Genomic DNA, 17,542 nt, shown 5'->3' with positions numbered 1-17,542 from the left:
TGTACTGAGCTCTTAACAGGTGCATGGCCCTAGGCTCCATGCTCAGTGTGTGTGTGTGTGTGTGCACTAGTGTGCATCCTGAAGTGTAACACAGTGCGTGTGTGGAGGTCAGAGGACAACTTGGGGAGAGAGTTCTTTCCTTTCACTGTGATTGAACCTAGGTTGTACTCTTGAATAACAAATGCTTTCCCTGGCTGAGTTGTCCTGCCAGTTCAAGAATTTTCTAGGGGTTGGATAGATGGCTCGGTTGCTAAGAGCACTTACTGCTCTTGCAGAGCACTGACTTTGGCTCCTAGCACCCACATTAGGCAGACCACAACAGCCTGTATTTCCAGCTCTGGAGAGCTGATGTCCTCTTATAGCCTTTGATGGTACCTTTACACACACACACACACACACACACACACACACACACACACACACACAGCCCCCTTTAAAAAGAAATTCAGAGGCTGGAGAGATGGCTCAGTGGTTAAGGCTACTGGCTGCTCTTCCAAAGGTCTTGAAGTTCAATTCCCGGCACTCACATGTTGGCTCAGAACCGTCTATGACAGGATCTGATGCCGTCTTCTGGTGTGCAGACAAACATGCAGACAAAGTACACAAATACATAAAATATATAAATAAATTAAAAAAGAGGCTCAGTTCAAATTAAATCCAGACATATATTTGCGAGCAGAGTCTCTCAACCTCTGCTCTGCTGACATGTTGACTGGTTGCCCTTCGCTGCTTGAACACTGCGGGATGCCCAGCGGCATCCTTGCCACCTGACTGTGAGACATAATGTACATCCATCCCAGTTAAGCTCGAGGCCTGTTTGGGAAACATCCTGAGGCCCTGTCTGTATCAGTCACGTTTTTCATTGCTGTGATGAAATTCCTGGAAATGGTAACTCAAGGAAGGGTGGGTTTCTTGTGGCTCACCGTGTGGGGCTACAGTCATCATGGTGGGGCAGGCTCGGTGTCAGGACTGTGAGGTCACAAGGTCACAACGTCACAGTTAGTAAAGAGATGGAGATGGAGGTTGGTGCCGAGCTTGGTTTCTCTCTCTCTCTCTCTCTCTCTCTCTCTCTCTCCTCTCTCATTTTTTTGAGACTGCATTTCTCTCTGTGTAGCTCTGGCTGTCATGCTGCAGTCCAGGTTGGCCTCAAACTCAGAGATCTGCCTGCCTCTGCCTCCTGAGTGCTGGGACTGAAGGGGTGCACTGCCACTGCCAGGCTTTGATTTCCCCTTTTTATTCAATTTGGGAACCCAGTGCTTGGAATGGTCCTGCCCACAGTCAAAGCGGTTCTTTTGGAAGACCCACCTCAGCCTAATCTAGAACTCCCTCACAGACACGTTTAAGTTTTGTTTATGCCTGCGGTTCTCAACCTGTGGGTTATGACCCCTTTGGGGTCATATATCAGATATCCTGCATATCAGATATTTACATTTCAATTCATAACAGTAGCAAAGTTACAGTTATGACATAGCAATGAAATAATTTTATGGTTGGGTGTTTACCACAACACGAGGAACTGTATTAAGACAAAATGGCAGAGAATGGGAAAAGATCTTCACCAGCCCCACATTGGACAGAGGGCTGACCTCCAAAATATACAAAGAACTCAAGAAATTGGTCACCAAAAGAACACATAATCCAATAAAAAAATGGGAGTTCTAAACAGAGAACTCTCAACAGAGGAATCTAAAATAGCTGAAAGACACTTAAGGAAATGTTCAACATCCTTAGCCATCAGAGAAATGCAAATCAAACAGCTCTGAGATTCCATCTTATACCTCTAAGAATGGCCAAGATAAAAAACACTGATGACAACTTCAACACCACTTCTGGGTATATACCCAAAGGATGCTCAACCGTACCATAAGGACATGTGCTCAACTATGTTCATAGCAACATTGTTTGTCATAGCCAGAACCTGGAAACAACCTAAATGCCCCTCAACTGAAGAATGGATAAGGAAAATGTGGTACATTTACACAATGGAGTACTACACAGCTGAAAAAAATAATGACATCTTGAAATTTGCAGGCAAATGGATGAATTTAGAAAACATCATACAGAGTGAAGTAACCCAGACCCAGAAAGACAAATATCATATGTACTCACTCATAAATGGCTTTTAGACATAAAGAAAAGAAAAACAAGCCTAAATTTCACAATCCCAGAGAACCCAGACAACAATGAGGATCTAATCTGCATGAGAAGTAGAAAAAGACAAGACCTCCGGAGTAAATTGGGAGCATGGGGACCAAGGGAGAGGGTAGAAGGGGAGGGCAGAAAAAGGGAGGGGAGCAGAGAAAAATGTATAGCTTAATATAATCAATAAAAAATTAAAAAATAAATCCCATCAACATTCTACAGGAGGGTTAGGTTGTCAATAAATCTGTGTAAAACTATGATACTAGAAAACACATCTGAGTCCACTCTTGACTCTCTTAGTTGCTCTGGGTATCAGAAGCTTCTCAAGTGATGACCCGGTGTGAGGCAGGGGTGCAGTGCTGTATTTTGAAGCAGTTAGGATACACCACTTCTGCTTAAGTACGAAGAAAGCAGCTTTTCTTTCCTTTTGAGTCCAAAAAGGAAGTTCCTAGAGTTCATCCCACCGAAAGAGTTAAACATTATAGAACTCAGTGGCCTTTTAAGTTAGAGTCACTCATCAGTTCTTTATGTGAGTGTTTTGCATGTATGCATGCCTGCATCACATGTGTACTTGGTGCTTGAGCAGGTCAGAAGAGGGCGTCAGATCCACTGGAATTGGAGGTACAGATAGTTATGAACCACTTTGTGGATTTTGGAAACCAAGTCTGGTCCTCTGAACCACTGAGCCATCTCTCCAGCCCTCAAGTGATGACCTTGGAATGCTAAATTATTCAGTCTTTCCATGGCTGGACTCGGGGTTACAGCGTTGACTCCAACAGTGTAGAATACGAATGTAAATTCAGACGAAAAGAACTTTTCACCAAGTCAGCCTTGTTCAATTTCCAGCCTAGGGGGAGGCTTGAGAAGTTCTCTAGATTTCCCCAGTGAGAACACAAGAGTCTTTATTTTCTCCCAAAAAAGTAATTTTTAAAAAAGTCACATCTAGCATCTGGGCACAAGGTAAATATTATGCTTGCATTACTGAGGATAGAAGGTCAGAGAGGTTAGTTATTTGGCCCAGGCTTACACAGCTAACTGCTGATTAACCCGAGCACTTGCTTTTCGGACTCCTCCTCAGACCCTGTGGATACCCTGCCACCTCATCTGGTGGTTCAGCAAAAACAACACGTCTCCCAGATTCGAATTCTTACCAGAATCACAGAGAAGAAAAAGGGTTGTAGAAAGCTGAGTGTGTTGTGGCACACAAGACTGGGCACAGCAGACAGAGGCCCTCTGAGTCAGCCCTCTGATCACCTGCCTCTACTTCCCAGGGAGACTAAAGGCGTGCGCCACCACCATCCCACCCTTAATGTCCTCTGGGTCTTTGAAAATAACTTTAGTTTGTTCAGAATGTGTGTGCATGCACACACACGATGAGGCACGCATGCCTCAGGGAGTGTGTGGAAGTCAAAGGGCAACTTTTAGGAGTCCTCCCTTTCTTGTCTTCCCCCACAGGGGTTCTTGCTATTTCTGCTGCTGCGTTGCACACTGCAGGCTAGCTAGCCCTCACGTTTCTGGCCAGTTCTCTTACATCTGTCACAGGAGGGCTGGCATTGTAACTAAACACTCCTCTCCCCAAATCTGGCTTTCAACCTGGGTTTTGAACTCAGGCTGTCAGGCTTGAGTGGTGTCCTAGTTAGGGTTTCTATTGCTGTGTTAAACACCATGACCAAAAGTACGTTGGGAAGAGAAGGGTTTATTTGGGTTACACTCCCATATCACTGTTCATCACTGAAGGAAGTCAGGAGCTCACACAGGGCAGGAACCTGGAGGCAGGAGCTGATGCAGAGGCCATGGAGGGCTGCTTACTGACTTGCTCATCATGGCTTGCTCAGCCTGCTTTCTTATAGACCCCAGAACCACCATCCCAGGGATGACCTCACCCACGATGGGCTGGGCCCTCTTCCATCAATCACTAATTAAGAAAATGCCTTACAGTCAGATCTTACGGAGACATTTTCTCAGTTGAGGTTCCCTTCTCTCACATGACTCTTGTTTGTGTCAAGTTGACATTAAACTAGCCAGCACATGTAGCAAGTGCTTTTACCAGCTGAGCCAACTCTGATTTTAACAAATGAAAATTAAATGAAAATACCATTTCCAGAAAACAACTGTCCTATATGTGAACCTAAATAATGTCAAGGTAAAATCCAGTTAGAGCCCTGCCTTGCCTTTCCTCTCATTTATTCACTCATTTAGTGTGTGTGTGAGTGTGTGTTTGTGTGTGTGAGTGTGTGTCTGTGTGTGTCTCTCTGTGTGTGTCTGTGTCTGTGAGTGTGTGTCTGTATATGTGTGTCTCTGTGTGTCTGTGTGTGTGGTGTGTGTGTCTCTGTATGGGTGTGTGTGTGTGTCTCTGTGTGTGTGTCTCTGTGTGTTAGTGTGTCTGTGTGTGTGTATGTGTGCACGTACATGTGGATGAGATATGTGTATATGTGAGTGTGCTCACACTCACATGTGGATGGAATATGTATGTATGTGTGTGTGTAGGGAAAGTGTGTGTGGATGTGTAAGATACATGTGTTTGAAGTAGGGTGATAACTTCCATCTCTCCACCTCATATTTTGTGGCAGGGTCTCTCAGTGAACCTGGAACTCTTGGTCTGGCTAGACTAGCCAGCCAGAAACCCTAGGGACCCCCTTGCCTCCTTTTACAATGCTGGAATTACAGAAGTGTACCTTTGCTCCCAGCCTTTACACACCCAGATTTTATGTGGGTGCTGATCCTCACACTTGTGTGGCAAGCCCCCCCCCTTTTTTTTTTATCAAGACCAGAGAGCTGGCTCACCTGTAGAAGCATGTGACACTCAAGCCTGACTCCCTGAGTTCAATTCCTGCAACCCAGCCATCGCCTCAGCCCTTTCCAGTTGGTTTTTGAGACAAGATCTCATGATGTTGGCCTGGAACTCTGTGTGTAGCATCCCAGACTGGCCTTAAACTCACGATCCTTTCGCCTCAGCCTCCTGGGTGCAGGTATTACAGAGCTAATAGGCTAAAGAGACCTTGTCTCAAAAATAAATAAGTACAATTAATGATGGGATGACAGATTCCTGGCTCGCTGCAGGTCAGCACTGCGAGACAGTCCCACACTGTGCTTGATTAGAGGGCGTGGGTCGGAGTTCACAGCGGGAGTTCAGTGCTCAAACACTCAAGCCAGACAGTTATCATCAGCTGGAGGTTCATCCGCTCAGTCACTTTTCCTTTTCACTCCCCCTTCCTTCTTTCCTTTTTAGCCAACTCTGTACTTGAACTCCTGACCCTCCCAACTTAACCTCTTGGATGCTAGAATTATTTGGCCATTGGTATCAATGAAGCCTGTGACTTCAGCTTTTTTTTTTTTTTTTTTTGACATGTTTTATGTACCCAGGCTAGCCAGCCTTGGACTTTCTATACAGCTGAGGATGACCTGGAATTCCTGATCCTCCTGACCTGAACTCCTGAGTTCTGGGATTAAAAGTGGTTACCACTCCACCCATTTGTGTATTTGTGTGTGAGTGAATGTTGTGTGTTGGGGCACTCGAAGCTGAGGCCAGGTAAGTGTCTTCTTCAATTGTTCTCCTACTGAGGCAGCCTAATGAACTCTAATCTTACTGGTCTAACTAGCTGTCCTGGGTCTCCTGATGCACGCTGGGCTGATGTGACCGGTCTAACTAGCCATTCCAGAGTCTTCTAATGATCCTGGGCTGATGTGACTGGTCTAACTAGCTGTCCCTGGGTCTCCTGAGGCACCCTCGGCAGATGTGACTGGTCTAACTAGCCGTCCTGGTGTCTCCCAGTGATCCCTGGACTGATCTCACTAGTTGGACTAGCTGCCCTGCCCTGGGATTTCCCCTCTCCGACTCCTAAAGAATGGGTTTATAAGCAGGCTGCCACACCCACGAGCTTTTGTGTGAAGATCTGAATTCCAGTGCTCACTCACAGCAAATCCATTATCCAATGAGCGGTCTCCTCAGCCCCAAAGCCCCAGTGTATACAGCGCTGGGTGTAAACCCTGAGCCTAGTGTATGCTAGGAAAGCGCTGCCATTGAGCTCTGCCACTGAGCCACACACACCCGCAGCCTCATTTTTTTGTGGCTTTCTTTAATCCTTGGGACCAACCCCAGCTGAGTGTCTTCCTTTCCGGGTCTTCTGCCTTAGAGGCCACCATCCCTGAGCAGAATGGCTGTCAGTCCCATCAACTCCCTTCCTACGTGAGAACTCTCCCTCTGTGGGCGGGGTGATGAAGTGGCAGCAATGGTGATAGTCTCACTGACGAACGCTAAGGAAAACAACAGAAGCAGCCAGATCCTTCTATCCTTGAGTGAGGACTCTGACCAGAGACCCCCTCATCTTCACTGTGTCGACCTTAGGGGCTTACCAGGTGTGAAGAGGCAGAAGTTTTTCTGGGAGCTGCAGGCCACCCGCCGGGCGAGTAACAAGGAAGCCATGATCCCCTCCTTCAGGAAGAGGATCCCTTCACTTGGGACTGTTCTGAAAGAGATCAAAACCATAGACTTAGACCCGTGGGGACCACAGCACCACAACAGGCATCTAAACCTACCATTCCTACTTCATGGAGAAGGCTCTTGGGATACCAATTCCTTTGCTGTATGCCAAACTCTCTCTAATGAAGCCCATTTTGTGGTGAACAGACACTTACTTTACAAACTTTCCCTCGCATCTTCCACACTCCAGACAGGATGAGCATACTCTGTTTCTAGATGGAAAAGTAGAGGCCCAGAGAAATGGCCCGATTAGCCAAGAACTTGCTATGCAAGCACAAGGCCCCGGGCTTGATCCCTAGAGAAAGAGCTAGGCTTGGTGGCCCATGCTTGCAATCTCAGTGCCAGGGAAGTGGAAAGAGGTGGATTCCCTAGGGCGCGCTGGCCAGCCAGTCTAGCCAATCAGTGAGCTCCAGGAAAGAGACTTCGTCTCAAAACACAGCGTAGAAAGTGACTAAGGAAGACAGCCAAGGATGACCTCTGGTTCCCACCACCCCTGCCAGGTATATACCTGTGCACACATGCGCACACACGCGCGCGCGCACACACACACAAACACATGCGCGCGCGCACACACACACACACACACACCACCACCACCACCACCTCCTCCTCAGAAAGACCTGGATTAAGAGCCCCCTCAAGTGATGACAAATGTGTGCACTGGGGGAGGAAATTCAGTCAGGAATCTTCAGAGCAGACATCTCTGATGACCCAGCGCAGGACACTCAGGACTTCCTAACCTGTTCCTACATGCAACATTGGTCCCTGGGCTATCCAGGGAGCCCGGGCATCCAGTGTGTGTGTGTGGGGGGGCAGCTGGTGCCCATTTCATAAGATATAGTTTATTTTTGAATGACAAATTGTCCAAATGCACTTGGAACCGAAAGACTCCTAGCACACGAAACTTTTTTGTTCTGAAACCAAGGCAGTCCTGGGTTATTGAGACTGTCACCCTATCTAGGGTCTCCTGCCTGAGGCTCATCTTGGCTACGGATAGATACAGCACAGACTCCTAACACTGCCGGGGCAAACCCAAGTCTCTTCCCTCTTAAATGAAGAAGGCCAGTGGTGCTGCCCTCCCGGATGCCCCCTGGTGCAGAAGGAAACATGAGGGACAAGAGGACAGCATCCCGACCCAAACAAGGCCTTTGTCAGCAAATGTAAAATTCCTCTGCATCATGACCACCTTTGTGTGACTTGCCTGTACTAGCTGGAGCAGCTTCTGTGGTGTGTGGACAGAATTCTTGATGGACACTGCACAGCAGTAGATTCTGTGCACTTTATCTTTTGTCCCTGGGAGGATCCACCCCAGAGCCAGCTGTGCTGTGTCCTGGAGACCGTAACTCTTCCGGGTGGAAAGGCTGTCATGTGAGTGGGTTGAAATGCTCCAAAGGGCCTACTGGCTCCAGATATCTGCCCAGTTGTCTAGCAAACAGGGTTCCCCCATTTCAGATCTGAGGAAGGGTACTCTCGGGGACTGCCTGATCCCCAAACATGGCTGCACTTGTAATAAACTAATTAATTTAGTTGACCTAGCCATAGTAATAGAGGGCTTGAAGAAAAAAAAAGACATAGTCATGACTGCTCATCACTTTAACCCCAGCGCTGAGGAGGAGGAGTTGGGCAGACCTCTGTGAGTTGAAGCCTGCTCTCCACAGTGAGTTCCGGCCAGAAGCTGCACAGTGAGAGTCTGTCTCAAAAGCAAGCCATTCAGAGAAACCATTTTATTTCTTTTCATAAGAGAAAAATTAGGGAGAAAACAGCAGGCGTTAACACTGTGACCATAAATTAACTTAGAAACCATATTCTTCTCTTGACAATTTAATGAGTTTTTGAAAAGTTGATTCTAATATATCCAACTCAAGCAAGGCTGTTCACTCTGCAGCAGAGTAGCTATGCAGAAAAAGCGGTCGCTACCTCTCACTGAAGGCCATTTGTCTCAAACAGAGCTGGGTTCGGTTCCCAGCATCCACATGATGGTTCACAACCATTGTTAACTCCAGTTCCCAAAGATCCGTTGCCCTCTTCTGATCGCCTCAGACACAAAGCACATACGTGGCACACATACATAGATGCAGGCAAAACACTCAGATATAAAATAAAACGAATAAATTTGATATTAGTAAATAAATAATATGCTTTTGAGAGTTCAAGACTCTTGAAGAACTTGAGCATGAGCATTTGAATAGACCATCAAGGTGAGAGTCATACCCATGCACTTGCGATGACAGGTCACTTTGGAAAACACATCCTAGTGACGTGTGACATTTCAGAGCCCTGCAGCTGAAACCAGCCTTATAACAAAGCACCACCTCTGTTAGACATTCTCAGAATTCCTGTTGCTCATTCACTTTCCTGCCCACTAATTCAATCAACAAAAGTTAATTAAGCAGCTGTTGCAGCAAGGCTCTGAATCGCTGAGGCAGAGGAGGAAGAAGTCAGGCAAAGCACGTTCATAGTTCTTTGGCAGAGGACTAGGATCAGGGAAGGGGTGGGAGAATTCACTGTCCTAGGCTGCTTTATTCATCCTGTCATTAACTTCTTAAAATAACCCGGGAAGATACGCATATAAAAAAATTTCTAGTTCACTGTCAACAACGAACTTCACAAAGAACAAAATGAAAAGCCAGGCATGGTGGTGTGCCTGTAATCTCAGCACTTGGAACTGGGAGTTCAAGGCCAGTCCAGGCTACATAGCGAGGTCAAGATCAGCCAGGGATGTGTTGTAAGACCATGTTAGATTAAAGAACAAAACCGAGCAACCCAAAACTCTAGCACTGAGTCATGACTGAGTGACTGGTATGTGCAAGGTGCAATGGGACGATGGGGAGCATTCTTGTGGACCAAGTGAGCACACACGTGTGTGAGTGCGTGCATGTGTGTGTGTGTGTGTGTGTGTGTCCCAAGCTGCAAAGTTAAGTAGATTCCAAAAGCCAGAGAAGAAAGGCGAGCTGGGGTGAGCAGTGCTCAGTGGTGTCAAATGTGGGGGACAGTGAAGGGCGGATCCAGAAGATGGCGGAGCCTGACATGATTGGAAAGGGAGGGGTAGGATTTGCTGCAGCTGACCTCACACACAATGTCTATTCTGACTTCTGGGGAGAGACATCTCCAGGAGAAGAGGCTACCTAGCCGTACCATCAGGTTTCCTGAGAGGAGCAGAGGACATGCATTCAGACCATCTATTGGACACCAGGGTCACCCTGAGCACACAAAGTAGCCTTGTTGTGGGACATGACATGGGAGACAGGATAGGGAATAACTCCATAATCCTTAGTCTTGACGTTGGTGTTGATGTTTGGGTATTGGGATTCTGCCCGTGTGTGAAGGCAAACGTCTGTAATCCCAGCCAGAATGGGAGAGATCCTGTATGTGCTGCTTTAAACGAGAATGTCCCCCATAGGTTCATGTATTAGAACACTTGGTTCCCAGTTGGCAGCACTGTTTGGGGAGGTTTAGGAGGAGGTGTGGGCATCTTGGGAGCACTATGGCGCCAGAGGCAGGCTTTGAGAGCTTAAAACCCCATACCTGTTGTGGGATAGCTGATCACACTGTGAATTCTGGGATTGTGTTAATTAAATAAAATCAACCTTGGATCAAGAGGCGGAGCTAGCAACTAGCTGTCAGGAAGCAGTCATGGAGAGTAAGAGACAGTCAGGAGAATGAATGGAGAACACACAGGAAACACACAGGAAGTAGGGAGGAGGGACACTGAGCCTGGCAGCCTTTCGGTGTGGACTGGTGGAAGAGGAGCTCTTTTTCTGAGACACTAGCTAAGGAGGAAGGTCAGTTGGTTGCTTCTCAGCCTCTCTGAGCTAGCAGATTTTCACCCCAGGATCTGACTCCTAAGTCTTTCCTGGTAAAATTGTAAGACTGAGACTTAGATTAAAAACAACACACACCATCTCTAGTTGTTCTGCTTCACACTTGTGGTTCAGGAAATGAGCTCTCGGCTTGCTGCTCCAGCCATCACGCCTGCTGCTCCCGTGCCTCCCTACCTTATGGTGACAGACTCTCACCCCTCTGGAACCGTAGGCTCAAATAGACCCTTCCTTCTAGAAGGTGTCTTGGTCATGGTGTTTTATCATAGCAATAGAAAAGTAACTAAGACACCGTGGCAGGATTATGGAGTTTGGGGCCAGCAAGGGCTATTATATAGCAAGACCCCATCTCAATAAATAAATGAATAAAAGAATTATGGCTTCTTTGTAAAAAAAAATTACGTGTGTGTGTGTGTGTGTGTGTGTGTGTGTGAGAGAGAGAGAGAGAGAGAGAGAGAGAGAGAGAGAGACATACATGAAGAGATGTAGAGTCAGAGGACAAATACTAAAAGTCAGTTCTCTCCTATTACCATATGGGTCTCAGCAACTGTGTTCAGATTCTCAGCTTTTGTTGCTAGTGCCTTTACTGGCTAAGCCATCTTATAGACCCAGAATTATAGGTTCCTAAACAGTGTGTAGTGGTACAGTCCTGTAATTCTAGCACTCAAGGAGACTAAGTCCAGCTTGGGTTACATAGGGAGACTCTAACTAAAAACAACAATAAAAGTCTGTGAGTTCTACAAGAACAGAGCTGGGTGTGGTGCACACCTTAATTTCAGCACTGGTGGCAGAGGCAGGCAGGTCTCTGAGTTTGAGGCTAGCCTGGTCTACAGAGTAAGCAGCCGGGGATATACAGAGAAACCCTGTCTCAAAAAACCAAAAAAAAAAGTGAACAGAATTGCCATGTGACAGATTCCACTCAGATGCTAAATGTAACGAGGAAACTGTAAACGGGACTTAGACACATCATTCCGTACGATCACTGCACCGTTGTTCACAAGAGCAGGGAGCTGGCAGAATGCAGCTGTCCATCAGTGGATGAACAGATAAACACAGGAATGAACAAAGGACGGTCACGGGCTGGCACAGAAAAAGCTGCACGTTAGATGGCTCCCTTGATGTAAAAGTTCAAGAACAGGAAAATTCAGGGCTGTCGAGGTGACTCAGGGCGTAGAGAGCTTGCTCAGCATTCACGAAGCCCTGGGTTCTATGCCCAACATGGTAGAAACTGGGCACAGTGGTGCAGAGTACACTGGCACTCTGAGGGGGATGTAGGAGGAAGAAGTTCAAGGTCATTCTTCGATACATGTTGAGTTCTAGATATATGTTGAGCCTGCTTTATAACAGAGCTTGTCACAAAACAAAATACAACCTCCCCCTTCCAACCAATCAACTAAGCAAAATGTTAGACTGGGAAACTACCTGAGAATAGAATGCTTTAAAGGTGGTGGTGCACACCTTTTAGTCCCAGCACTCAGGAGGCCACGCAGGTGGATCTCTGAGTTCAAGGCCAGCCTGATTTACAGAGTGAGTTCCAGGACAGCCAGGGCTACACAAAGAAACCTTGTCTCGGGGAGGGGAAAAGAAAAGTAGGCCAATACTCAACGGTGACTTTTCCTTGGTGTGCTCAGAAACAAAAGAGAAATTTAAAATCAATTAAGCAGTGTGGTGATTATCAGACTGCATGGCAAGCCAAGAGAACTTTGGTTTCAGCTGAATGGTGACTCTGCAGTACTTCTGGTCTACCTCCACCAAGCCAAGTAGAAAATTCTGGTCTAGCCAGATAGATAATGCCTCAGTCCTGCCCACCTCTCCCATCCTACTTCCTTTAATTAAAATGCTAATTAGCTACTGTGCTTCCTCTTATCTGCCCCGTGCAATGGGACAGTGGGCTGGAGCAGACCGCTAAAGAGCAGAGTTAAATGTTTTGATCAACAAGGTGAGAAGAATTCAGGTAAAATGACAGGGAAGAAAACCAAAACCAGCTCTTCCAATTAAAACCCTTCTAGTTTGCTCACTGGGTGGCGGTGCAGTGCTGGACTGTGAAGCACAATGCTGCAATACCCGCATTACAGAAGAACAAACAACACCCAAACAAATACCCTCCCAGGGCATTAACTCTGTAGGAAGAGTGACAGGAGCAACTTAGTACTTACGATATTCAACTCCGCCCTTTAAGACAGGGTGCTTGCTATGTAATCAAAGACTACCTTGAACTGCTGATCCTTCTGAAGACACCCTGAGTGTTGGGACTGCAGGCACAGACCACTATGCCTGGTTTTGTGCTGGAACTCCAATCCAAGGCTTCAGGCATGCTAGGCAAACCCTTGACCCACTGGGGCACATCCTCAGTCTTTGATGCATTTTATACCTAACTTAATTTGCCAGTAGGATCTGCCTTGGCCTACAGGCTCAGAAGTTTAATGGACTTATAAGTTCCCAGAGATGCCATGTTCCCCGAGATCGGTGGCCTTGGTTGTACCAGATCATGTCCCACTCACACCCATAAACCTGTGTCTTGCTTGTGCCCCCTGGGCAGTGAAGAGGTCTGGACACAAGTGCACAACTTCTGCTAACTACCAGAGGGTAGACACGGCCACAGGTCTAGGGACGCAAACGAGCAATCCTGCGGTGGCCACCTGCAGAGGAGGTATGTGGTGTTGTGAAGAAAGCCAGATTCTTGGGGTTGGAGAGATGGCCTAGCAGTTAAGAGCACTGGCCACCCTTCCAAAGTACCCAGGTTCAATTCCCAGCACCCATACTGCAGCTTGTACCTCTCTGTAACCCTCTTATAGATACACATATGGACAAAACACCAATGACATATAAAGCATAAAATAAAAGATATATTTTTTAAAAAAACCAGATTCTTTCCCATTTATTCTACCCACATCTCCCAATTCTTTGTACCCTTCAAAGGGATGGCATCTCAGGGGTTGGGGAGATGGGTCAGTCTGTAAAGGGCTTGCACCATAAGCCTGAGGATCTGACTCTAAACCATAATACACATATTAGAAGCCACATGCTTTTGAGCATACCTATAGTTCCAGCATTGGGAGAGAGAGACAGAGGAATCCCTGGGACTCACTGGCCAGCTAGTCTAGCTCAGTCTGAGGGCTGAAGATTCGGTGAGAGAATCCATCTCAAAAAACAGATGGGGCCAGGCTGGTGGGCACACCTTTGATCCAGTATTCAGGAGGCAAAAGAAGGTGAATCTCTGAGTTTGAGGCCAGCCTGGTCTACATAGTGAGTTCTAGGACAGCCAGGGATACACAGACAAATCCCATCTCATAAAACAAAATAAAGTGGAGAGTGGCGGATGAAAACCCTTCCATGTGCCGTGAGCACACACACATACACACATGCAAACACACACACACACACACACACACACATGCAAACACACACATGCAAACACACACATGCAAACACACACACATGTACGCACACACACACACACACACACACACGCGCACGCACGCACACACGCACGTACACACCCGTCCCTGCTATTTGTCTGGCTTAGGAGAAATGCCGCAATGCCTACTTGCACATTCACTGAATAAACACTAAATGCTTGGCAAACACCTTGGCGATGGCATCTGACATGTCTTCACTGCATTGCTCAGGCCCTTTACACAGGAATGCTTTGTGTGAACCATATGTATGGCTAGAAAGCAGCACATCTGCCCCAAAGCCTCTCTGGGGCTTCATAATGCTTCCTTTCATTCCCCTATCTCACTCAGCTTAAGACAAAGTACTGACAGGGTCTCAGGACATTCTTTTCTTGACTTGCAGCTGGCAGCTTTCCTGCAGACTCAATGGGACACAATGGCACACAATGGCCAAGTGTCCCTCAAGTCCAGGGGTTGCCACGGCAACCAAAAAAGTCAGAGCACTGGGTCTTTGCAGATGGTTAGCAGGGCCTCATTCATGGAGTATTGATGGGGGGCTTGCAACACAGGTTTCAGTTCTCCAGACTAGGTCTGGAAGCATTTGCTTACACTAACAATAGCAGGGACACCCTTCCCTCTTCATGTGAGTTTTTCCTCAGCCTGCCTCATTGGGTTTTATAATCTTATTGGTGACTTGTGTAAAGACAAAAGAACAGCGTTCTAGAAATGAGCAAGGATTGGCACCTATGAAAATGGAGAGGTGCACAAAGGGGAATAGGAGCACCAGCTGGGCAGGTGTAAGGGTCAGGTGAGCACCAAATCACAGCTGGGCAGGTGTAAGGGCCAGGTGAGCACCAAATCACAACTGGGCAGGTGTAAGGGCCAGGTGAGCACCAAATCATAGCCGGGCAGATGTAAGGGCCAGGTGAGCACCAAATTACAGCTGGGCAGGTGTAAGGGCCAGGTGAGCACCAAATCACAGCTGGGCAGGTATAAGGGCCAGGCGAGCACCAAATCACAGCTGGGCAGGTATAAGGGCCAGGTGAGCACCAAATCACAGCTGGGCAGGTGTAAGGGCCAGGTGAGCACCAAATCACAGCTGGGCAGGTATAAGGGCCAGGTGAGCACCAAATCACAGCTGGGCAGGTGTAAGGGCCAGGTGAGCACCAAATCACAGCTGGGCAGGTGTAAGGGCCAGGTGAGCACCAAATCACAGCTGGGCAGGAGTAAGAGTTTGATGACTCCAGAGAAGTATGTTATCACTGCAACAGAACCCAGAGCAACAGCTGTGTGTATCTAAGGCTGCACACACAACCACCTCTGACCCAGGAGGTCAGACACGCCCTATTCCTGTTTACTAGGAGGAGAAATGGTTTTGCTTCTCACACAAGACCACCCAGCAATAGGCAGTTGGGTTAGGGTAGAGGGGACTTGAGTTAGGTGTAAATATAATGACCGTTATTATATCACTAGGTTGGTAGCTTCAGTAGTTAGTCCAAAAATGTCACCAGACAACTTAGACTAACACATATCTGTTCTCCCCAAAAAAGACCCTCACCATTATCAATGTTACAGCTTCCTGAGACCCATGTTCTAGTCACAGTCTTATTCTTCCTGGCTTTTACATTGCCATCTGAGCAACGAAACTCAGCCCACATTTGGCTCTTTCCCTACACTGCAATTTCTTGTCCCTCTGTGTCTTCTAAGAGGCAAATTTCCAAACTTCATGAGGGCCTCTCTTCCATCCAACAATCTGACTGTCTGCCCTCCCCCTCTGCCCTTGAAATCCACATGTTGCAAGCTATGCCTGGAGTGAACTCATTTGGAGGTGGAGGCTTTGGGGTGGATTGGGCCACGAGGGTGGATCTGTCACATAAATGAGATCAGTACCCTCATCAAGATACCTCAGAAAGATCCCTCAACTCTTCCTCCATGTGAAGACACAGGAAAGTTGGTCATCCATGAGTCAGAAAGTGGGCCCTCTAGAAACACCAGATCTATCATCACCCCAGTCTAAATCTTGGAACTCCAGCCTCTGAAACTATGAGGCTGTATGTAACTTCCTGTTGTCCATAAAGCATTCAAGTCAATGGCGTTTTGTTACAGCAGCTTGAAGGCACGAAGACAGTCCATTTGTTTTTGTTTTCTGAGACTGTTTTCTGCGATGCAGCTCTTGTATTCCAAGAGCACGAAGCACACTAAGTATTCCAAGCTGGCCGTAGTTTCACAGCAATCATTTGCTTCTGCCCCATAGCTGGGATTTCAGGGGTGTGCCATCACGCCTGATCATTAGCCAGTCCTTTAACCGCAATGCCAGTCACAGCTCTGTGGTACTAGGTTCTAGGTAACAAATATCTCATGGATCTTTTAAAAAATGAACCAGGTAGAGGCTGGAGAGATGGCTCAGCAGTTAAGAGAACTGGCTGCTCTTCCAGGGGACCCAGAGTTCAATTCCCAGCACCCACATAGCAGTTGACAACTGTCTCTAACTCCAGTTCCAGGGGATTTGACACCTTCATACAAATGCACATAATATAAAGTTAAATAAATTGTTTTTTTTTAAAAATGAGCCAGGTGTGGTGATGCACACCTTTGACCCCAGCATTTGGAAGGCACACAGGCAGATTTCTGTGAGCTCAAGGTCAGCTTTGTTTACATAGTTAGTTGTAGGCCAACCAGAGTGGCGTGGTGAGAACCTGTCTCAAAATAAAATAATATGTGATTTCTCACTTTTTCTCCTCTTTCTCACCGCTCCTTTAAACATCGAGATATGTAGGCACAGAGAGGTAGGAAGGGGAGACCCAAGGGTGTAGTAATGGAAACCATCCCAAGTCTTGGCGTTTTGCCTTCCATAAAAGAACAGCAAACAAGCAGACTCATGTTCCTTTTTATTTGTACATAATTTGTTTTGTGTGTGTGTGTGGGGGGGCTGGGGATGCTGGGTTTTGAATTTAGAGCTTTAAAAAAGATTTATTATTACTATCACTATTATTTTTGATTATATATAATATATGCATATATATGCATATGCATGTGGGTATGTACACATGAATACAGCACACCCAGGAGCCAGGGGTGTTGGATTCCCCTGGAGCTGGAGCTGCAGGCAGTTGTGAGCTGCCTGACATGGGTTCTAGGAACTGAACTTGGGTTCTCTGTGAGAGCAGTATGTGCTCCTAACCACTGAGCCATCTCTCCAGGCCCTGTACTCAGGGCTCTGGGAAGAATACGCACAAGGTCTATCCCTGAATCACACCCTGCCCTGCAGGGTATTCTGAAGTCAGAAGTCAGGTGGTGTAATAACTCCTACTTCATTCTTTATCTCAGGGTTGTTCTCTCTCTCTCTCTCTCTCTCTCTCTCTCTCTCTCTCTCTCTCTTTCTCTCTCTCTCTCTCTCTGCATATAAATTTCAGGCTTGTATTTGCTTCTGTTCCTGTTCCTGTAGAAACATCATTTAAATCTTGCTAGGGATTGTACTTTATCTGTAGAACACTTCAGGTAGTAAGCTCATTCCAAAGGCTATTTCAACAATATTGATTTTTTTTTCTAATTCGTGAACATGGACTCTTTCCATTTCATGTCTTCTTAAGTTTCTTTTGTCAATGTTTTATAGTCTGCAGTAGAAATCATCTGATGATCTGACTTTTTCTTTCTTTCTCTCTTGGCTTTTCAAGATAAGTGTGTGTGTGTGTGTGTGTGTGTGTGTG

General features: G+C 46.7%; 1 protein-coding gene across 3 annotated transcripts in view; it reads right to left on the bottom strand.

Annotated features, from left to right (window-relative positions):
• The window catches only part of Abat (4-aminobutyrate aminotransferase), a 97,242-nt gene that overhangs the window by 38,431 nt on the left and 41,269 nt on the right, over positions 1–17,542 (bottom strand). For all 3 annotated transcript variants that reach the window (XM_087910819.1, XM_087910820.1, XM_087910818.1), the window contains exon 2: positions 6,496–6,608. In XM_087910819.1, coding sequence (XP_087766945.1) covers positions 6,496–6,565 — 70 coding nt within the window. In that variant the 5' untranslated portion in view covers positions 6,566–6,608. The remainder of the gene's footprint in view (positions 1–6,495; positions 6,609–17,542) is intronic.

Source organism: Myodes glareolus, chromosome 9 (genome assembly GCF_982192425.1).
Source record: "Myodes glareolus chromosome 9, mMyoGla1.1, whole genome shotgun sequence".
Lineage (NCBI taxonomy): Eukaryota > Metazoa > Chordata > Mammalia > Rodentia > Cricetidae > Myodes > Myodes glareolus.
Note: the sequence above shows the minus strand (reverse complement) of the source record. Positions and strands in the feature narration are given on the sequence as shown.